Below are 23,639 nucleotides of genomic sequence, written 5' to 3' on the forward strand. Positions count from 1 at the left end.
GGTAGAGAAGAAACATTTAAGGCCTCCCACACAGGTTGTTGTTGAATTGAAAGACTTGAGGCCTACTGCACAGGGTTGTTGTGCAGATGAAACAGGAGACAAAAGAGCCAGTTTCCTCTGCAGAATAATGCTGTGCAGTGGCCTCAAATCTGCAGAGAGTTGCAAAGAAGAAAGACACATGGCTTGACTGTGTCTAACCTCCTGGCAGAGCAGTATTTTAAGTGAGAAGGGGCTTTTCTGTGGCCTCCCTGTCAGGCAACTGTTTGGCAGAAGGGGAAAGTCCCCCCCCCTCAAAAGGAAGGCCCTCAGTCTCCCCTGCGTTGCTCTTGGAAAGGCCTCCTCCCCTCAGTCATGGCCTGTCAGAGGCTCCTTCACAGCAGGCCTGAAGGGAGGGAGGGAGGGGGAGCCCTCTGCAGCCTCCTGCCAGCTCTGTCAGGGTTCTGAGGCAATTTGCAGTTGGACATGACAGTTAGGGCAGCCTTGGGGCGAAAAGGGCTGGCGCAGCCTCTGTTCTCATCCCCCTTGGCAGCCCTACTGACCTCTTCTCCCTGCGGTGGTCAGGAGCAGAGTGGCAGCCATATCTTCTGATTGCCCTGGAATTCTGGTCTGTCCTGGTGAGGGCCCAGTTGGAAGGTGCTTTGCGCCTTCCGATTGGCCCCTCCACTTGTCAGTCCGGAGTCAAGGGCCAATCCGGGAGTTTTGATCACGGACACAGCCCACCCCAACACCCCTTACTGTTTTATTAAGAGGGAATAGATTACAATGAATGCTTCTCCAATAGGCAGATCTTTCAACATGAAGGATAATCTGCATCAACCCCAGATGGGAACCTAAAACAAATATTCAACGTATTCCCCCAAGAAACATGTTGACATCCACAGGCACATCGCAATTTTAGCAAATTATTTTATGAAAGGGTTAGAACTTACACAGCTGTCTCGCTACCTCCCTACTGAAGCAGAATCCATAACACAAATGAAGGCCAAATATGCTTATCCGTGTGCCGATGAGCATCTCTTGATGTGGTGGTGGTAGAAGCCAGTTTGGTGCAGTGGTTAGGAGGGTGGAGTTCTATCTAATCTGGCATGCTGGGTTCGATCCGGCACTCCCCCACATGCAGCCAGCTGGCTCTGACCAAGCAGGAATATCAGGGCTCTCTCAGCCTCACCCACCTCACAGGGGTCTGTTGTGGGGAGAGGAAAGGGAAGGCAACTGTAAGCCGCTTTGAGACTCCTTCTGGTAGAGAAAAGCGGCATATAAGAACCAACTCTTCTTCTTCTAGAAAGTCACAGCCAACTTACGGTGAACCTGCATGGCTTTCAGGAGACATTCAGAGGTGGATCACCATTGTCTGCCTTGGTGTACCAACCCTGGACTTTCATGGTGGTCTCTCATTCAAATTCTCACTAGAACTGAACTGCCTTACTTGCTGAGACCCAACAAGTTCTGTCTAGCCTGGGCTACCCAGGTCAGGGAACCCCTTGATTTTTCTCATGGCCAGCCTTGCTTTTTCAAAGAGGGCAAGGGAACAAACCAGCTCTCCACCTGTTTCACTTACCAGAAAAGAAAACGGGATGCTTTTAAAATGAGCTAACCTAGTAGGGAACCGCTTTGAGCATAGAACACTTGATAATAGTTGGCTTTTGAATTTTGACATATCTGAGGCTCTTGTTTCCAGCTCCGGCGGCATGAACATATGGTGTAGATTAGCGATCCCCAACCTGTGGGCCGCGGACCACATGTGGTCCTTCGACTAATTGGAGGTGGGCCCCGAAGGATACCTTCTCATGAGTTAAAATTTCCATGAAAATAAAATGTTCCTTATGTTCATTGTTGTGGCGTGTCTGTATCTTACTTTGAAGGGATGTTTAAACATTACCAAAGCGATCAGAGAGCGCTAGGGCAGTGGTTGAGAGTAGAGGAGTAAACTACCCCCCCCACCGGGCCTCACTAAAAGGCGTTGAGTGGTCCCCGGTGAGTGGTCCCCGGCGTTGAGTGGTCCCCGGTGATAAAAAGGTTAGGGACCACTGGTGTAGGTGACAAGAGAGGCTGGAACAGAGATGCTCTCTTGACTTCTTTCCTGTAGGCAGGGATGCTAGTTGTGATGTGCTGAGAAAATAGACAGACCCCATCCCTTGGAAGAAAATACATACCCCGAGGAAGGAATTATTGCTGAGTGCAGAAACACTGGAAAACGGCGTGCAAGGCAGTAAAAGCAAGGACAGATGAAAAATTTGTAGGAAGACTGAAAAGCTTTATGGTAAAAGAAAGCAAAACAATGGATGGGTATAAATCCACAGGTACCACTGAGTTGTCCCTTGACCAAATGACTCAGCAAGATCTAGGAATCAACCAAGCAAGCATTTGTCAGTCTGCCTGTTCACCTGTACCAGTGCAGAGGCCGGACAGTCTGTATGACCTTCAGGGGTTCACAGAAATCCATGTAAGACTTTACAAAAACACACATGGCCAGTTGTTTATTAGTAGTAGGATTGTTTTTAGAATGTTCTGCATGCATTCAAAGTTTGGGAAGAATATCATATTCTGGGACTTGGCCAAAGGACACTGGAAGACTCATTCAGTAAATGCCTCTGATTGATAGGACTGATTAGCTGAGAAACCCTCGCTGCAGGTATACAGTGAGAAGGATGATGATTCCAGTGATCACTAAGCTCAAAGATCCGTTAAAACAGTGGTTCTCAACCTGGGGGCTCTTTGGGGGTCGAACAACCCTTTCACAGGGGTCACGGCAGGACAAGCAGCTTGGCCGGGGAGGGGGGCACTATCTACCCAATAGCCTTCTAGGGTAGATCGAGATAGAGCATTCGTCTGTCTGGAGCAGTGGAAAAGAGCAAGATAGGCATGGTGGGACACGAGGCAGAACTGAACTGAGAAACCACAGAGAAAAAAACAATTTATATACAATCATGAACAACGGAGCTTGATTTAATTTCTGTGAAAGAACCCTTGCATAATTTTATGTTTGGGGGTCACCACAACACGAGGAACTGTATCAAAGGGGTAGGAAGGTTGAGAACCACTGTGTTAAAGTGATTAGGACCAGGTGAAGCTTAAGTACAATGAAGCACTTTTTGTCACACACAAAAAAGGAAACCGGTCACATCTGTACAATTTTACTTTTGTGCTAATTCAATAAAGTGCTCGTTTGAAGTCACGCCGTAACATTCCCAGAATTTATTGCCATTATGTTACCTTTCTCCATACAACTTGTTTTCCAAAAGTCACCCCCACTGTTTTCGACCCGTGTCCGACATAAATTGTTTATTTCCCTCATGACAGTGGGCGCAGAGAGCAAAACAAACAAACAAACCAAAAAACCCTGTAGTGGTTAAATTGGGAGAGGGGCCTGTGGGAGCTCAACAGAAAGATCTGACCAACTGACGTGATGTTTTGAAAAACACGGTGAATTGAGACGTCTCACTCAGGATTTTTTTTTTAATAAAACAGGTTTAGTTGGAAGGTATTTAGAGTGCTAAAATGTACAACATGGACAAAAGTACGCACTTCATCCCCCTCACAAGGTATTTACCAAAATTACCGCTCTTGCAAAGTACAAGAAATGTGAGATTCAACTGCCCCAAGCGTGAACTGCTTCTTTCGCCTGACAGAAGTAACACATGAGGGGACAGGGGGGACAGAGCAAAGAGTAAGCGAGGAGGATCTAGCACAGGGGTAGTCAACCTGTGGTCCTCCAGATGTCCATGGACTACAATTCCCATGAGCCCCATGAGCAAATGCTGGCAGGGGCTCATGGGAATTGTAGTCCATGGACATCTGGAGGACCACAGGTTGACTACCACTGATCTAGCAGACTACAGGAGTCAGGTTAGATTTTTTTTTAAATACCATGGATTTTGGCAGCTGAAGTCTGCAGAACCTACCGCGATATTTTCTTTTTTTTTTGGTGTTTTCATTTCATCTTTAAATATAAGCACTTTCCCCCTCCCCACGCCAAGCACATTGTAAAAACCCTAGGCTTTCTTTAACGGTGCTACTCACAGCATATTTACAGGAATCCTAACAGCAAAATACAAGCCTGGCATGAACACTCAGGCTAGCTTGCATTTCAAAATATTTATCCTGCCACTGAATAAATACACCAAAGCCCAATTCTGTCGTCGTGAGTTATGATGATTCGGTCGAGGCGGGCTCTGTGGTCAACGGGGCTGTTTTCTCATTGAGCGTGGGGGCGCCGTCCCCCCTCTCTTCAGGAGCAGGTGCCTTGGCAGCGGGAGCGCTCGGTGTAGTATCTAAGGGGAATGCAGAGGTTCGGTCCACACTTACAGTAGCGCCGGGGTTGGCAGATATGCTCCCCACCTGGGGAGTGGAGGCAAGCAGGTCAGTAGGTGGGGCAGAGACCTCTGGGACCAATGGAAACTGTGCAAGGAATTCAGGCGGCAGAGGTGCTATTCCGGAGAGATTTAGAGGCGGCAAGGAAGGAAGTGGTGGCAAACCTACGAATGGTTAAAACAAAAAGAAGCCATTTACAAATTGTTCTTTCATTTACACATTTATTTATTTATTATTTTCATATACCGCCCTCCCAAAAGGCTCAGGGGCTCCCTTATCCCATATGGCTAAGCAATAAATAAGCTACCTTCCTATGCAAAGGCAGAATAAGTGACACCACTACAGAACCCAACAAGACTAAATCTAGGGATGTGTATTCTATGCCACCCCCGCCCCCCAAAAAATACTCTGTTCCCAAAAAATGGAAATTCTTCACCAAATCTAGTTGAATTCTGTGACTTGAGGAGATTATGCAAGCTGACTGAAGCTGCCCAGTTCCTTTGATTTTGTAGTTCATTTCACAAATGCCACTATTTTGCAGAGTTGACTCCAAATCTGACTACTGGAGCAAGTGGCATGTGAAGGGGGGGGGGGGGAGTTTCCTCAACCTTTTCCAGGCTGAGGGATTTCTGACACAGCATGGTGTGCGCCCAACCACAGAATGGCTGCCACAGCGTTCCTGCTATATTTGTTCCTTGGAAGGAACACAGCTGTGTGTTCTTTGAAGTCAGGACTATTTTGTATACATACCTACACTTGGGCAAAAAAATTACACACACACACACACACATTAATTTTATATATTCAACTGAAATATTTTAATGTATTGGCAGGGTAGAATAGATCAATAACCCCTCTGTCCGCCCCCTATTCTTGGTTATTTTTTAGGTATGGATTGTTGCGGATTTTATAGTAGTGGTTTTTAATTTTTAGGGGTAATTTTATTGAGGATTTTATGGATATTGTTACCTACCACAAGCCTTTGTGGGAGTTGTGGGCTAGAAATTCAATTAATAATAATAATAATAATAATAATAATAATAATAATAATAATAATAATAATAATAATAATGATGATGATGATAATGATGATGATGATGATAATAATGATGATAATGATGATGATAATGATAATAGTAGTAGTAGTAGTATATTATGTGCCTTTACTTTTTTTTGTCCCTGTTGAGGCATTCGGCTGCACTTTGAATGTTTAGTGGATGCGATAACTGATTACATTCGTTTTTATTTTGAATTTGGCAAGTTACTGATATTATGTTTTGTTTTTGTTCATTTTTGGTTCAACAGCATAATACAGCCCCTAACACTTTGCTTAGTATACATTCCTTGCATTTTTGTAATGTTCCACTCTCGTATATTGTTTTATGTTTCACGACCACTGAAGAAGACTGTTGAAATGTTTTTGGCCTTTTATCTTTGATAATAATAATAATAATAACTATTTTTGAAGCCCAGCTGGCTCTGGGAAGAATCACAGAATCATAGAGTTGGAAGGGGCCAAACAGGCCATCTAGTCCAACCCCCTGCTCAACGCAGGATCAGCCCTAAGCATCCTAAAGCATCCAAGAAAAGTGTGTATCCAACCTTTGCTTGAAGACTGCTCACCACCTCCTTAGGCAGCCTATTCCACTGCTGAACTACTCTGACTGTGAAATTTTTTTTCCTAATATCTAGCCTATATCGTTGTACTTGAAGTTTAAACCCATTACTGCGTGTCCTCTCCTCTGCAGCCAATGGAAACAGCATCCTGCCCTCCTCCAAGTGACAACCTTTCAAATACTTAAGAGGGCTATCATGTCCCCTCTCACCAAGATAGTCATGACTATACTATTACTGTGCATTTTTTATACATCTTTGTTAATCTTGGTTTTGGCAGACAAGATACTTTTTTTTGTTAACAAAATAGGAACATGTTCTAATACATTTTGTATTTTAGTTCAACTACTTTTCAGTTTCACTGATGTAGATACTGTTTTTCTGCAACTTATTTCCTGGTTTTGATTTCTGTTGCAGTGGTTCCCTTTTTATTTATCTTTGCCACAAGAGGGGGAGCCAACCATAAAATGCCTTCAGTCACATAGGAAAGAGCCCTGTAATGTGATGACAGCTGCCATCAAAGCACAGCCAACCAGATCTCCAAATGGCCACTCAGAAGCTATGCTGGGTGAAAGTCTCATGTTGGCCTGCCCACTTTATAAAACCACTGGGGGGGGGTACACACACCAGGAAAGGTATTAGCAGGAGCCATGGCACGCACAGGCACTATGTTGAGGGTCCCTGTGCTATCTTGGGGGTCTTTGTGCTACAGAATGCATCCATGTACTTGGAAATCGCATTTTTCTCAGGTTTGGAGAAGTGATTAGCCCCAGGTTGATAAATTACTTGAACGCAAGTCTCCTCTGCTTAAATCTAAACATTTTACCCCACTGGCACGAGAAACTTGCTCTTTTATAAGAAATGACAGCCAATGCTTTTGACTGCATTCTGTGTCCGATACGACATTGTTTTCTGTGCTCCTATGGACATCCAGTACCCAGTTATGGCAGCAGTCCTATATTATTCCCAAGGCAAACAACTGAATATCCCATTGTACTTCAGCCTGTGAAGGCAACCAAACTATGGTGCTGAACTTGGAAGCGGTTTATCAGAAGCCGGTATGAAATTTGCAGAAACATACCAGGATGCCCGATGTCTTTTAATCCAGGACCAGGAATTAAGTGTGGAGCAGGGAGGTTAAGGTTGGGGATATTACCCAGATTGGGAAGCCCAGCTGGTAAAGGCATCAGTCCTAAAAGAAAAATAAAAGAAAATCATAATATGCAAAACAAACAAAACCAACAATGGGATGAAAAAAACCACGAGAGACATTAAATTTCAGAAGTAATATAAACTGTACCAAAAGTTAACGATTGAATAAATCTGCTTGGTAGAGAGTACCTAGTGATCCTAAAGCTGCAGTAGGTTTGAAGAGGCCAGCTTCTACAGGTGTGATGAGACAATAATTCTGGCAACTTCAATGGGAAGAGGGAGAGAACAGTCTGATTTCACATCAGACCTGCCCTTTCAGCATTGACTGTGCCAACCCTCTGACCCCAACAGGCACACTCTGTGCATGTCTCTTTCCCTCCCTCCGGTAAAGGGGAAATAGCAAGAACAGTACACTGGTTTTGAAAGCACACTGGAATCCCTTTCTGTTTCCCAGTTAAGGCCTGTCTCATGCACACAGTTCAACTATTTGTGACTTCAGGGAGACCACTTTTTGTATAGCTTCCCTGCATATTGTTCAAGCAATAAGGATGGCATAGGAAAAACACAGAACAAGAAGATATTTTAACATTTTGGATTTCACCCTCTGTCTCATACACGGGGCTCTAGCACACTTTTCCCTGCCCAGGAAAAATGTGGTAGCCGCCGCACATCCCAACTTGCTATGGCTCAAATGGGAAATTAACCTACTAGTTTCCATGGGCTAATGCACAGAGGCAAGTATTAACTGACAGGGAGACTGTTAAGGGCCCTCTTCCTTATGGCCATGCTGCCTCTCGCATGTTAAGTGCACCATGGAATGACGTGGGAAGATAAATTAGAACACGCCTTTGATCACTAAACTGTAAAACGTTTCACATGTTTTTCAGTATCTCAAGTAGGAGTCCAAATTGAGGATTTATAATCAAATTTTGATCTGCACAAAAGAAGGAAGCATAACAAAGTGAGCAGTTTATAAATCTTACAATACTATTTAGATAATCCAATCAGCAAAAAGAAAAAAAAATGTTTTAGCATCCCTTTTATTTTTTCTCTCCCCCCAAAAAACTATTTTTTGTATATTTCTGTACTGTTATTGTTCTGTATGTCTTGTATGTTTTATATGTTTCTTTTCTGTAAGTTTGTTTAAGCTTCAATAATTAAAAAAAAACATATGGAATGATCTACTAAAATGCATTTTTGATCAACGGTTCTGCTCCTTGATCATACTGTGCACACAATTCCATATCTGGAATCACGGTTGAGCACAAGAAGAATAAGGTTAAAATCATACTAGAATAGATAAATAACCACCTGCCCTTTCCACACGGTAAACACATATTTACTGTGACTGCATCAGAGTCATCATTCTATATTTTGACGTTCTAGAGAACTGAATCGGGGGGGGGGGAACCCTCTCCTACTCGCTGCACTTTGACTATACCCCGTCTGTAACTCTGTGATGCAATTCCAATTTCCCCCCTGTTGTTCTTACCGCTTACCTGGTAACGTAGTTGCTGAGTTAACCGGTGGCATCGGAGCAAGAGTCTGACTTACTGGGGGTGGCAACAACGGTACAGTAGGAACACCTAACAAAAGCAGGCCAGCTTTAATTTCATGCAACATTTTCAAGCACGCGACTTTCAGAAGAGCATTTTGTAAGAGAAATGGAGCTTCAACTAGCCTCAAATGCATGTCCTCCACTCACGTTTTATTCAAAGCTCTGAACAATGCATGGCAAGAAACGTATCTTTTAACATGGAGACTGAAAGTGACCAGCCATAAATGAGGCCAGGATATATTTTCTAGCACTCCTAAGCAGAATGCACAACCAAATCACTAATTTATTCAAAAATCTCCCCCCCCCCATCCAATGCTTTTAAGGCTCGAAGCATTATCATGTTTCAACAAGCTCTTTTTGATAATAATAGTTCGCAACCAGATCACAGATGCCATTAAAATTTTGTCAGCCCTCACTCAAAATGACCCAAATCCCATGGATGCACTGAGGCAGTTCAGTCTCGGTCTAGTCTGCTTCACAGTACTGCATAGTCAAAAGGGATAGGAATGCATGTACTTTGCACCCTTGAATTAGGCTGGAGAAAAATATAAGGACTATATATAGGCTTTTGCGAAAACTTAGGCATTTTCCCCACTGGAACAGGTTTCTGTAGCTTCCCTGCTGATGTTGCAGATACGAACCAGCCACAATGGGGGCTACCACATATCAGGCTCCCTTCTCGTTTCCCACAACCCTGTCCCTTGCAGGTTTCTTCTTTAAAAAGCTGGCAACTGAATATCGCTGTATCAATGGATTTCTGTAAACCTCTAAAGCAGCTTTTTTTTCAATCTTTTGATCATGGATGACTGAGGAGCCTCCAAAGTGGTGTCAGCTGGCCATGCCGCTCTACCCTGCCTCCTAGAAGTGACATGTCCCTGGATATGACATCACCACCCACACTGACAGGCAGGCTCGAGGAGGACGGAGAGGGGAGATAGAAGAGGCAGTTTAAGGAAGGAGCAGGCTTGCAGACGCCACCCCCTCCCAAGTGCAGAAACCACGAGAGAACCCATGTTTGGGAGGGGGAGGGGGAGCACTGGAAGCAGCTGGTTCCCTGGCTTGTGGCCGAGTCCATTAAGGCAGGAGGGGAAAGGTCGTGGACCCCCACTGGTGCTCCCAAATGTACCTTAATGTTGAAGGAAAGAAAGGAACAAACCCACTTCCCAACAGCATCAATCATGGGGGAAATAACTCAAGTGGAAACTGCCTTATTAGAAGTCAAATTTTGTAGTCCAGTCCATTTCTCTTCCTTGACCACATTCATGTCCCAACGTAGCTGGTCACTGACCCCTATCCCTTTGTCCTTCCACACCTCTAGAATATCTGATGGCTGGAATATGATGCCCCTCATTGTTGGAAAAGCTCCTTCCCAGCCTTCCAAAATAGCTCTTTATGTCGCAGCGCACAGGTTAACAAGGTGCTGGGTTTTAACTGCCTGCCTCTGTTTATATTTTCAAAACAGGGGGAACCAGGCATTAAAGCTCATCTTAACTCTCCTGTTCAATGATGACATGACCCCAGAAGACAAACCTGTACTGAGCACACTGGTGACGGACGGAGTTGAGCTAATGGAGAGTCCAGCCAGCCCCGGTTCAATTCCTGTTGTTCCAGGTGGTAATGAGGGCGGGGGGTTGACAGAAGACAGCTGCACCTGATTACAAAGAGAGAGAACGCTATACACTGTGCCACTCCAACGGCATTCATTGCAGAAGATGGCACAGCTTTCATGAGTGGGCCAAAATGTACTTAGAAAGCTGTCTCGGGGGCTGCCCTGCCGTTGGCTCATCTTTGGCGCACTCCGGCGGCTGCCATGACTGGGGCACCCCCTCGGCGTGGCACTGCACAGCTGCTGCTGGCAGCACCCCCCAGTGGGTGGCAGGAAGTCAGGGGCACTGGTGGGAAAGCAAGTGGAGCAGTGACTCAGGTGGCGGCGGTGACATCCCTCAGCAAAAGACTACCCCCCCCCGGGCCTCAGTAAAACTGTCAAACGTTGACCAATCCCTGGTGATAAAAAGGTTGGGGACCACTGCTGTAGAGGCAAACAACATTTTCAGGGTTTAAGCTCTCAAGGGAAATTTGACTCTCAGAAGCTTATACCCCCGAACACCTTGCTGGACTCTAAGTGGTGCTTCTAGATTCGAATCTAGCTGTATTTAGAAAGGACACTCCACTGGGTTAGCACAGCATTCACTATATTAATGTAACTTTACTGCACACACATGCCTGCTATTACCCACTCTGAGCCAACTGGGAAGGGTGGGCTATAAAAATAAAATTATTATTATGACCATTATTATTTTAAGCAACTCTCATGAATTCAAGATCACCATGCATGCCAGATATGAAAGAAGCACAAAGAACTTACTTCCGTAAAGCCATCTTTGAGCGGGCTAATAGATGCATTAGGCAACTGTCCTGGGAGAGAGATTTTCTTTCCTTCTTCAAACGGGCGCGTTGGTATTCGATGCAGGTATCCATAACCAATGCCACAGCCTAGGCTTTTAAAATACAAACGTTGAAAAACAAAATTGGGTTAAATTGGGCTAAAAGTCAAGCCGTTTGCTATTATAAGATCTTGTCCTTTTCTTGGAAAGGTCTCTGTTGTATAGCCAAGCCTCAAGTGGCGATTGTGAAGCTGATGTAGTTGACACGGAAAAGAATCCAATGAGGATGGTTTGTCAGCATCATGACCCAAGTATAATTGTATCACGCATTAGTACTGTGCTGCAGACTCTTACAGAAAAGGGCCTAAGCCATTTAGGAACAAGGCGGAAGAGGTTATCTTTGCCTGCGGTCGCATGGAAACTTTTTTTAATACAGATTCTTTAATTTCCATTTTACAAAAGACAGAAAAGATAGAAAAATGCAAATACAGTAATAAAGCATTACAGAAAATTAGAGAGATATGAGTAGATTTAGAGCATAATTATCAATACTAATGATTATACAATTTATAATATCCCCCCACACTATAACAGGCCATTATGAATTATTTTGTAAGATAATTCAGGTATCAGCCCCATTGTTCTTTAAAGGCTTCTTCAGTTTTTCCATTAACAATCAATGTTAATTTTGCCATTTTAGCCAGATCCGCCAGTTTATCTAACCAATCATCTATTGAAGGTACATTTTGCGATTTCCATTTCTTTGCCAGTCACATGGAATTTTTTATATAAATGCTCTAGGGTTTGTGTAAAAGGGAAGGGGGCACATCAAAACTTGTAAGCTGTATGGAGATGAGGATTAAATTGCCCATTCCGCACAAACCTGAGGTCGAACAATGAACGGCTGCTGCTATTTAAGTCAACCAAGTACTAAATATAGCAAACAACTCAACACACTGGTACAAGTGTGATCTACAGGTCTCAGTTGGTTCATATCTTAGATGCACCTGAGTTACTCCAGCCATACAAATAAATGGAAATGAATAGCAGCCCCTCCCAACCTACTCCCACCATGCTTTCTTCCCTCCCACTAAATAGGCTACCTCCATAACCTCTTCTGTCCTGGGCTACACTGGTGAAGGGCAGCAGCTACCCAGCGGTCAGCATAACAGATGTTGGGATCCTGAAGGCTCCATCACCTGAAGGTGTACAAGCAAACCTTCATCCCTCTCAGCCCTTAGCCCAGCCTTGTCTTTTGATACAGACTTGAGTGGGACCAATCCAGACACAGTGCTTGGCTCTCATCAGTTAATGCTAACTCACCTTCCTTCTCCACCCCATGAGGAGTTTGGGGTGATAACCACCTCCCGGCAATTATCTGTATCCGTGTTGTACACATAAAGTTTTAATGGTTTGCCTTCGTGTGTCTCAATAAGGGAGAATAAGTCTTCAGACTGAAAGAGAAAAGGACCATGTTGAAATCATCTTGCACATTACGTAAGTGGGTGTCTCAGCTGTTCTGCCCTCCACGGACCTTCAGACACAGGCCATGGGTGGCCGAACTGTGGCTCTGCAGATGTCCATGGACTACAATTACAATGAGCCCCTGCAAATAGGTCATGCTGGCAGGGACTCATGGTAATTGTAGTCTATGGACAACCTGGAAAGCTACAGTTTGGCCATCCCTGCAATATGAGATGCTTTGACTTCTGAGATCTAAGCCTTCTTAATGCACCATGATTTCTACACCGAGCTCATATTTAACTTCAAGAACTAAATATTGAGAACGTCATGAAGTCCCCTTTGTTTGTGGTCACTTCAGCTGCAACACACTACACAATACCAATACTCCCAAGTGTTTTTATTATATGGACACCGGCTGACTTCTGACAGCATCTCCCACCCGTCCGCTTAGTTAATAGGTGAAAGACCCGTTTACCTCATTCATGACAGTATCTGCTCCAATTATGTAGTCGCTGTGAGGTCTAAGACCTGCCAGGGCAGCAGGAGAATTGGGTTCAACTTCCTAGTGTCGAGACATACAAATGAGAAGAAAGGATTAAAAAAAAACAAACAAACAGAAAAGTAACAGAATACAAAATCACACTGATCTGTACAAAGTTAAGCCGACTGTACAAAGTTGTGTCCGTCTCCACTTTCCTCAGCCCATTTCTCTTAACAGGTGCCTGGACTATCAATGACCTACAGGTTAGTTGCACCTTTTTGTGAGAGAGCAGGAAAAAAGGGCCAACCTTTGTATTACGCTTCTTTGAGTTAAAAAAAAAGAAAAAAGAATGGCAATAGAAGAAGAAGAGTTGGTTCTTATATGCCGCTTTTCCCTACCCGAAGGAGGCTCAAAGCGGCTTACAGTTGCCTTCCCGTTCCTCTCCCCACAACAGACACCCTGTGAGGTGGGTGAGGCTGAGAGAGCCCTGATCTTACTGCTCGGTCAGAAGAGCTTTATCAGTGCTGTGGGGAGCCCAGGGTCACCCAGCTGGCTGCATGTGGGGGAGCGCAGAATCGAACCTGGCTTGCCAGATTAGAAGTCCGCACTCCTAACCACTACACCAAACTGGCTCACCAAACCAATAGACTATGGAACATATCAAAGAGCCGAAAACATGTCTCATCTGGTTAGCCAATGTGACAGCCTTTTCCCAAGACTTCTTGAAGAAATGTGAGAAAAAGCCCAAAGGCTGGGTATCAACAATGGCCTACAGTGCAGAGACCCAGAGCAACAGCAACAGAAGAAGAGGAGGAGTTTGTTTTTATACCCTGCTTTTTCTCTAACCCAGTGGTTTTCAACCTTGGGGTCCTGACCCCAAGTGGGGTCACCTGGACCCTTCTGTGGGGTCGCCAGGAGAGGCTGGTGGCGGTGGTGGAATCATGGCACTGGCCGCCTCCACACCACCTACAGATTGTTGTGCGCTTGCGCACACGCCCCCATACATGCACGCCCCCCCCCCCCCGCAATTGAGGTTGCAGCGTTACGGCCGTTGAGATCCACTGCTCTAACCCAAGAAGTCTCAAAGCAGCTTCCCATCTCCCTAGCTTCGTTGCTCCACGGCAATCACCCTCTGAGGTAGGTGGAGCGGAGAGAATTCTGAGAGAACTGTGGCTGCCCCAAGGTCACCCAGCAGGCTTCATGTGGAGGAGGAGTGGGGAATCAAACTCGGTTCTCCATATCACAGTCCACCACTCAGCCACTACACCATCTTGGCTCTCAGCATGCAGGCACACAATGTCCAGGATGCAAGATTTTGTACAGACTGCTCCGGTGGGGAAGGAACCCCATGGAGGTAACACCGCTTACAGTTGTACACCTATTGCATTTTTGTGGCAAGCAATTTTTCATCCTTCAGCAAAGATCGCGCTTGAGGAGATCAGCACGTGTGTTGAACTGACTGATGGGAATCATCAGACAACCAAGGGAGATCCAATCAACAGGAGAGCCAATCGAATTACATTTACATGCAGGAGTTGGACACCACAAACAGTGTTGAGTATGACTCCCATTTGTTTCAAGAAAGACAAATCCCCAAAGGAACAAGTCCATATATTTGCACTCCTGTTGACTGTTAAACATGCAGTGTTAGAAATGCCAGATTCCTCTGTTACCCAGGGGGGGGCAGCCTAGGAAGCTTTGCACTTACCAGCACGTGCCAGACGTTTTCGTTGGCCCCGTCAAAGCTGCAAAACCGAATGCTGACCCCCAGAAGGCCCTGCCCGCCCCACATATTGCTGGGAGTCACCGATGTCTCCCTGAGCTCCAGCGTCTTGCTGCTGTAGACCAGCATCTTGACAGGCTTCTCCACGTTCGCCTTTAACAGGTCCTTGAGGGTGTCATTATCTTTATTCTGGGGAGAGAAGAGGGGAACGAAGCAGCACATTTTTTATTGGCAGTTACGTTCCCTGCTAGGACAGTTTTTCAAAGACATTGACAGGAAATGCAAAAATAGACACGCTTGTGAAGTAAACACTGGATTTTTAAAAACCACCATTGAAAAAACCTGAAAGACTGAACTAGGCTATAAGAATCCCTGCTTATTAAAACAAAATACGGATTGATACGCCAGCTCAAAATCATGAAAAATGTTTTGGGCTACTAGGATAGTCAGCTGTTCTGATGGTGGTAATATTCAGAAGTAGGATCTTGGACTATTTTTGAAGGCCTTGCTAGGTTGTTAATTGAACTCAGCATCCATTAAAAAATATAAGCCACTTAAAAACGCACACATGTGCACACCGCAATCCAGAAAGAGTTTCTTAAGCAACTCAGCTCCAACCTTGCATCTGAAGGAGTTAACTGTTTGCTTTAGGTGGTAAATCCAATTGAGGGAGTGGTGGAAGCTTTTGAGATCTAGAAAAGCTGTTTATAACTTTCCACTCCTGCCCCTGGAGTATTTCTCAGTGAGGTGGTCAAGGGTAATGCAGTGATCCAGAGTTGATTAGCCCTTGGTGAATCCAGCCTGCTCCAGACCAAACACCATGGCGACCCAGTTTAAAAGACTCTGGCCAAGTGGCTTGTGTAGAACTTGCCAATTATTGAGAGGAGGCCTACAGGTCAACGTTGGGGGTTTTATGACTTATTGTGGGATACTTTATTGTAACCCACCACAAACCAGATAGTCTGGGAGTGGCGAGTAATAAAAGATAATATATTAAAACTTAAAATCCAACACTTGAGCTTTTTTTGCATAAATGGAATGGGACAATATTCTGTCTTTCTCTCAAGAACACATTGTGCCCTCCAGATGCCCATCCATCTAGGCAAGTAGCCTCTCCTGAGGTTAGTGGGTGGTGTGGACTGGATCCGGACTGGTGTGCTGGGAGGTAACAGATGGGATTGTACTGCTAATAGTGTCATTTATTTTATTCTGTTTTTATGGGTTCTTCTGTAAACCACCATGAGCCAGACCAGCTGGGAGTGGCAGTTAACTAATGTAAATATTAAATAAATAAATGAACAAATAAATAAAAATAAGCTTCTGCTAAAGCCACCCATTTTTGGATTTAGTCCTTCGCTAACCTCCTTGCCTTGGGATGACTTAGTTTCCCCTCACCCCCTGGATTAAAATTGATCTACGTGCCTCTGCTCTACTGGAATACTGTAGCACTAAGGGAATTCCAAGATGCCTGAGAATAAATAAGGAGCCTGGGATTTCTCAGAATTATGAGGAATTTGTACTAATTTGGTGCTCATTTTGAACAAGTGTTCATTGGACCTTATGATCCGCATCACTGAAACAGCTAACCAGACTGTCAACAAGCTACAATCAACAGCTGATAGCAGAGTTTCTGTGTTACAAGGAGAACAATCTGAAAGAAATTTAGGTCAGAAAATGGCACAACTAGGCAAGGAATTACAGGCTTTAAATTTTTTTTAAAAAAATCCTAATGAGATAAAATGGGTTATGTCCACAACAGGAACTTACCAGTCTTGAACCGTTAATAGAAACAATAAAATCAAAGAATGGCTCCAGTCCAGCTCTGTGTCCTGGCGAATTTTCTTGCACCTGCAAAAACAAACGACCCCGTGAGCAATTAGTGAGAATGCACAGCGGGCCGGACAGCCAAAAAGTGACAAGAGAGTCTCAACCTGCAACGCTCAAAATAGAGGTCCATAAATTCTGTTGCCAGGGGGCAGGGGAAGCTGCTGGTAGGCCCTACCGCAAGGGAAGGGGATTTTCAAACTCCGCTGCCAACACAGAAAGGAAGAGTGTGTCTCTCAGAGCAAGTGCCAGATGGCAGCTTCTGCTGGGAAGCATTCATGTCAGGCGAGGGGGGAAAAGCTACTTCCAAACACAGACGGGAGATGCACTCTCGCTCCCCATAAAGCCGCCTTGGCAAGCAGCAGGTCCAAAAAGCGGCGTTCCGTTTGCCTTACAGGGGCAGGAAAGGACAGCCAAGCCTTGCGGCCTCCTAGGAAGTAACAGCTGAATCCCCACCCTCTAGCCAGTTACTCCAGATTCATGGCAGCCAAGGCAATCAGCCACCTACGGTGCGCAGCTCAAGGTCAACCACCTTTGTAGTCCCTTTCACATTAACATTTGGCAGCTCGAGACCACACTTTCCCCCGTCATCACCCCCACCCACCCTAAACATTTCAGCTCCTGTACATTCCGCAGCCTTAACAGGCCAAGCTAGCCTGACCTCATGGGATCTCAAAAACTAAGCAGGATTTTGACCCTGGCTAGGATTTAGACTAGGAGACCGCCAAGGACATCCAGGGTGCTGAGTAGGCGATGGCAAGCAGCCTCTGAATGCCTCTCTGTCGTGAAAACCCCAGGGGGTCCCCGTAAGTCAGCGGTGACTTGAGAACTCTCTCCACCACCAGCAAATTCAACTACTTCATATACAGATGGAAATCTACAGCTGAGCTCCCACCCGGATAGCCCAAGCTGGCTTATCTTGTCCGATCTTAGAAGTTAAGCAAGGTCGGCCTGGGTTAGTACTTGGATGGAAGACCTTCGAGGAAAGCCAGGGTTGCCACCTCTAGCCTTGAAAACCCCACAGGGTCCACCCTACCCCTGGCATTTAGCAGTGGACATTTAGGATACGACACTGTGGCTGACTGAAAGGCTTAAAGCTTCTCTGTTCTTTGCTGTAGCTTGCTTGCCCTCCCTTCTGCACCGGCTTCATAAGCCTTCAATGAGAGTCAGGTGACCATAACTGGATGATGCCACTGTTATGAGAAAGGCTATCGAGGAAAAATGCAGCTGGCTGGAGCTGCCAAGAAGCTCACAACGGACAGCCACTTCTGCCTGGATGCCGGGGGGAGGGGGAGGAACACATGCTGTCTCGAGATGGTGTGTTTACTTTCCACAGTGCCTTTCTACTCAGAAGAGACGGCCCCATAAAAGCTCTCCAGAGGAAGAACAGAGCCCTTCAGCTTAGCACAGCTCTACCCTTAGCACTTAGCCGGCTTGGTGCAGTGGCTAAGAGTGGTGGCTTCTAATCTGGTGAGCCGGGTTTGATTCCCCGCTCCTCCACAAGCAGCCAGCTGGGTGACCTTGGGCTAGTCACAGTCCTGATAGCACTGTTCTCACAGAGCAGTTCTCTTAGGGCTCTCTCAGCCCCACTTACCTCACAGGGGAGAGGAAGGGAAGGTGATCGTATGCCATTTTTAGACTCCTTCAGGCCGCAAAAAGCGGGATATGAAAACCAACTCTTCTTGTTCACTATGCCACATAGTCAGTCAGTACCCACACTTCCCTAGCAGTGCCAGAAGAACACTGGCCCTCATTTAAGCCGCTGCACATGGTTCTGGTAAATCCCGTACTCTGTAGTCACTAGTACCTTTGATTCATACTTCAGACCCTGCATCTTTACATTACACAGGCGTTTAATTTATGCTGAGTATCTGCGACCACATTCACTGCAGAGGTTTTTTTTGTTTGTTTGTTTTAAATCCACTGCTTGGAAAAGACAGCTCCCTGCAACTCAGCAAGGTATACTGCATGGCTGCTAGCAGTATACTGTAAATTAGATTGGTGCCTGGGAAACAACACCCTAGATCTTGGAGCAGGACACTACCATTCATTTTGTTTCCTTCCTTCCTTCCTTCCTTCCTTCCTTCCTTCCTTCCTTCCTTCCTTCCTTCCTTCCTTCCTTCCTTCCTTCCTTCCTTCCTTCCTTCCTTCCTTCCTTCCTTCCCTTTCCAGCTCAGGAGCTACCTAGGGCACAATAGCTCACCCACCCACCTGCCCCACCTGACATTCTGTATTGCCTTACCCTGGATAGCCCAGGCAAGCCTGATCCTGTCAGATCTCAGAAGCGAAGCAGGACAGACTCTGGCTAGGATCCAAAGATTTGGAGGGAGTTCCTCCAAAAAACACCAGGGGTCATGACACAGAGGCAGGCAGTGGCAAACCACCTCCAAGCATCCCTTGCTGGGCTACCGGACAATCCAAGGTATTTCTTGGCTACACTACTTACGCCAAACACTAAATCAATGAATCAAGTAATCAATCCGCTATATTGCTCAAGATTTCCCCAGACATTTTCCACACTATTTTCAAGCCTTCCTCCATGACCACCATAGCCAGAAACTCGAATTACTGATTAAACCTCACACTTCACAGAATACAAGAAGGGTGCATCATGTTTGCAGGAGTATAAAATACTTCCCAAAGTTTTTATGTTTGCTTGTACAAAACACAGTTAATTCTGCCAGAGGTGATGGCAGGACAAAGGAACAAGTCAAAGTAAAGTGTACAGACATCCAGACTAAGGTTACTGCAGCTTTCAAGCTTGATTCATAACTTACAAGTAGTAATTACTCTTCTTCGTGTAGAAGCAGCTGAGAAATGTCCTGCTCTGGAATACAGCCACAAAAAAACAGACTCTGCACCCTATAAAGTCTAACAATGCACCACAGTTAGAAACCAAAGGCATGTACACCTCCTCTCACCCTTCCCTCTGTCACGTTCATTATTGGTTGGATCCAAAAATGTCATTTCTATGAGTAGAAGGTGACTGGGCAGGAGAGCATCCATCATTTCTGCCAATCCTCCACCCACTCAAGTTATAGAAGTTGAGCCCACCGGTCAAACTACTTCAAGGGGTATACAAATTCTCTGGAGTGGATCTTTCTGAAGCACTAGGAAAGCCACATTCTGCATATGAAAGTTGGCTTGTGGTGGTTTAAGATCTGCTCCACTTCCATTCTCTCTCTCTCACAGACACACAGAACTATTTCAGGTAACATTTTAATTTTTTTATTTATTATATTAAATATGGGAAAAGGTGGTCACTCAAGGGATTCTTGAGTCTTTTATATGAAAGCCACACTGAAGGGAACCCTAATCTTGCAACCATCTCACAGGTTATCATTTGCCTTCTCACTTATGTGTAAGAATCAGAGAAGCTTTATAAATATTGGGTGTTCTGGAATTAAATGGTTAAAAAAATTCTGAGTGGTTTAGGGACTTGCATGAACTTCCGTGCAAGACATTCTAAAGGCACTAAGAGAAGCAGAAGAAGAAGAGTTGGTTCTTATATGTCGCTTTTCTCTACCCGAAGGAGTCTCAAAGCGGATTAGAGTCGCCTTCCCTTTCCTCTCCCCACAACAGACACCCTGTGAGGGAGGTGAGGCTGAGAGAGCCAAATATTACTGCTCAGTCATAACAGCTTTATCAGTGCTGTGGCGAGCCCAAGGTCACCGAGCTGGCTGCATGGGTGGGGAGTGCAGAATCGAACCCAGCTCGCCAGATTAGTCCACTCTCATAACCACTACACCAAGCTGGCTTAAATAAAAGAGGTGCCTTTTATTTAAAGACATTTGGGCTCCAATTTGAACTTCCGGAGTTAAGCCTTATCACCCTTACAGAGCAGAAAGTTTTAAGTGACTTTTACAAAAAAGCTGCAAACTGGTTCATCAGCTACAAATGCTGAAGCCAGGAAAAAATGTATGGCCTGATAGGGGTGAAATGCAATAAAAAAAATCTTTTAAACATTTTTGCATTAGAAGCAATTCTTCAGTTAATGCCATAAAAGAATTTGCTCCGGTCAGATTTTTTATTATATACTGTAGAATGCCAACAAGCTCTTTCAAAAATGCCTATTTTTTCCCCAGGAGAAACAGCTTTGTAGGTAAATTGATCCAGAAGGCACAAAAAGATAAATCACCTATACTGAACGATGCATTTCTTTACAGTACAGATAATCAATAATTTTAGGCTATTCTATAGAAGATCATGGCAAAACTAGCTGTGGCAGAAGAGAGGATGAAAACATGTACTTTTCTACTCTTACACTGATGTATCCATATTCAGATATTCTATGCATAAAGACAATCAACTGAACAGGCAAATAACTTGAGGCCAACTATGGTAACATGGTACTGCAATAAAGGAGAGCAACCTTATGAAGATTTGATGGCTTCACTACTGTGTACAAGCACAACGTACGCAAGTTAAAATTGTACATGACAGTTCAGCTATCTGTTCCCGATCAGTCCTACAGAGTTCAATGGGACTTTTCTCTCCGGTACCTTATTACTATGCCAGAAAACACATGCCTATGACTGGGGAAGGGAATGGCAAACCACCCCATATTGAGTCTGCCATGAAAACGCTGGAGGGTGTCACCTCAAGGGTCAGAAATGACTCGGTGCTTGCACAGGGGATACCTTTACCTTTTTATGGTCCCAACAGCTGAGAACAACTCTATGCACTGTCTTCAACTGTAGCATTCATTCCTCCATATTTCTATCCCTTTCCCTTTCCTCCAAGGAATTCACAGTAGCATATGTGAATGGGATGATCCCATTTTTTTCCAGCTTGCTACCTGCCAAGTTGTGAAGGCTGAGAGAGGCAGAGACAATAACAGGTCCCAGGTCACCTACTGAGCTTCATGGCTCAAGGGAGAATTTCAAATCCAGGGCTCTCCCTGCCAACACCCCTATCAAACTACACATCTGTTTCCTCTATGATTTCCACAAGCCTAAGGGTGTCATGATTGACAGCTTCTGGAGTTCAACTTGAAAGAGCATTCTAACTCCTCACTAACTGGAGTTGGCGCAAAATAACATTACAGGCTGTGAATATCTCCAGTGCAATATTGTCTATATATGAGCATGGATACTTAAGGGCTGAATCCAATTTGTGAAGGGGATTGCTGAACTTCCCTTTTCTCCGCAGAATCCGTTGGACCACATGGATTCTTACACTGGCCCTCACGATTCTATGTACCTCACCAGAGGAATCTACTGGGAAAAGTTCTAGCAAACTACCACTTCCAGCCCAAAACCACAGACTAGACCCAGTAGCAAAATCTCCCCACCTCAATTGAGATAAATAGATAAGACTGGCAGAGATTCAGTCTGAGCAAAGTATACAGTTTATTGAGTTACTGGAGATGCGTCCTGTGGGCTGTATTTTACCATGGACATTATTAATCATTTCTTTTTAAATCATACAATTATAGATGTGTTAATCCACTATTGTAACAATGCTGCATTTTAAATGGATCCACGTCGGATGTTTTGTAAAGGCTTATGGCCAGCACAATAAACCTCAGTTGACTATAGACTGTAGGTATATTATCCTTTTGTTAAGCACAACAAAATTTGAGCCCAATGGCACCTTTAAGACCAACACGTCTATCCACTTAAATGTTCTGTTAAGCAGAACTTTATTCTTTTGCCAACTTACCACCCCAAAACATTTCCAATTTAAGTATAACAGAACATAAGCTAGACAGGAATAACGTGTGTGGGGGGTGGGGGAGGGAGGAGGGGAGTTTCTTCCTCTAACCATATCCAGCAATTCCCTGCAGGAATCCAAAAACCTTTTCAAGCTCATTTCAAGCTGTTCCTCAGCATAGCCCGTCACAGCCAACACCTTAATATCATCACCACTAGCTATTGGAATGTCACCGAAGCCACTGTTACTTACTACTGCTTTACTCGACCTTATTACTGAACTACACTGTGCTTATTCCTATGTCTTCCCATGTTCCCAAGAGGGGGCGGTATATATAAATAAATATATTAAAACAGAAAACAGGATAAGCGCAGGCAGGACAGGAGCCTCCCTCTGCACGGAATCTTGAGGCTGGGGAGGAAAGCTTAGTCCGGGCTCTTTCCTTGGGTGTGGCGCGTCCTCACAGGGATAAGACCCGGGGGGAGGAGGGGGACGGAGAGGAACGCAGTTAATTCCTGCTCAATTTAAGGGAAGAGCCTCAGGCTTCTCCCCCCCCCCCCATACATACACACACACACACACACACACACACACATTGCTGCAGCGCCCTATCCATCCTATCCCCCCTCCAGAAGCAGGCCCAGCCGCAGCCCCAGCGGCGCCCCCCCCCCTCCGGCTCCCCTGAGCCTCCCCCCCTGCTCCCCAAAGCAGGCTCGGGCTCGTACGCGCAGGACGTGGTAGCCTTCGGTGCCCCCGCCGGGAATCTCCACGCTCTGCGACGAGCCCATGGCTCAGGCCCGGCGGCGGCCTCCTCCTGCTCCTCCTCCTCCTCGCCGCCGCCCCACGAAGGACGTGGCACTCGGTCGGCCTGGGCCGGTGCGCAGGAAAGAGCGGGCCTCGGCCTGGCCGCTCCGCCGACACCGCCACCTACTGGGCCGAGCCGGGAAAGGCGAGCTGGGCGGCCGGAGGGGAAGGCAGCCGCGGCCTCCCCGCGCTGGCTTGTGGGGCGGGTGGCCGGAGCCGGAAGGAGGAAGGGGAGGCGTAACGGATGTTTGTACGGCGGCTCGCGCGGGACATGCCCAGGGCAGGAGAGGGTCCGCGTTCTCTCTTCGAGCGGCTGTACCGCTACCTTGCGGGGGAAGAGGGGAAGGGAACGCCTTGCGTTCTACCGTAATAGCCGTAGTAGGAGGCCTCTTGCCGTCATTCGGCCAGTGGCTGAGTTCCAAAGGGTCGTGGGCGATACGTAACAGGAAGGAACTCTTTGCCCAGTATAGTATATAAGAAACGCGCACGAGATTTTTAGGTCAGTGCAGGAGGAAGCGATTTACATGCCTAGCAGGAGCCACGCCTAGATGAAAAGAAAAATAATAAAATGGGAAGAGATCGTTCCTTTTGTTTGTTTGTTATGTGCGAAGTCGTGTCCGACCCATCGCGACCCCATGGACAATGATCCTCCAGGCCTTCCTGTCCTCT

General features: G+C 45.6%; 1 protein-coding gene across 2 annotated transcripts; it reads right to left on the minus strand.

Annotated features, from left to right (window-relative positions):
- Positions 1–3,180: 3,180 nt before the first annotated feature.
- GORASP2 (golgi reassembly stacking protein 2) lies at positions 3,181–23,157 on the minus strand. 2 transcript variants are annotated; one of them, XR_013228039.1, is made up of 11 exons: positions 22,892–23,157; positions 16,455–16,535; positions 14,673–14,876; positions 12,959–13,045; positions 12,343–12,473; positions 11,001–11,133; positions 10,166–10,286; positions 8,577–8,663; positions 7,007–7,117; positions 3,819–4,475; positions 3,181–3,702 (listed from the first exon to the last, which is right to left on the minus strand). XR_013228039.1 is itself a non-coding variant. In XM_077319740.1 (10 exons), exons 1-10 carry the CDS (start codon positions 22,952–22,954, stop codon positions 4,147–4,149), a joined length of 1,347 nt encoding a protein of 448 aa, XP_077175855.1. In that variant the 5' UTR covers positions 22,955–23,157; the 3' UTR covers positions 3,181–4,146. The 2 variants fall into 2 exon arrangements, 1 of the variants encoding a protein (XP_077175855.1); XM_077319740.1 differs by having other exon boundaries at positions 3,181–4,475.
- Positions 23,158–23,639: the final 482 nt, after the last annotated feature.

This window comes from Paroedura picta, chromosome 2 (genome assembly GCF_049243985.1).
Source record: "Paroedura picta isolate Pp20150507F chromosome 2, Ppicta_v3.0, whole genome shotgun sequence".
NCBI lineage: Eukaryota > Metazoa > Chordata > Lepidosauria > Squamata > Gekkonidae > Paroedura > Paroedura picta.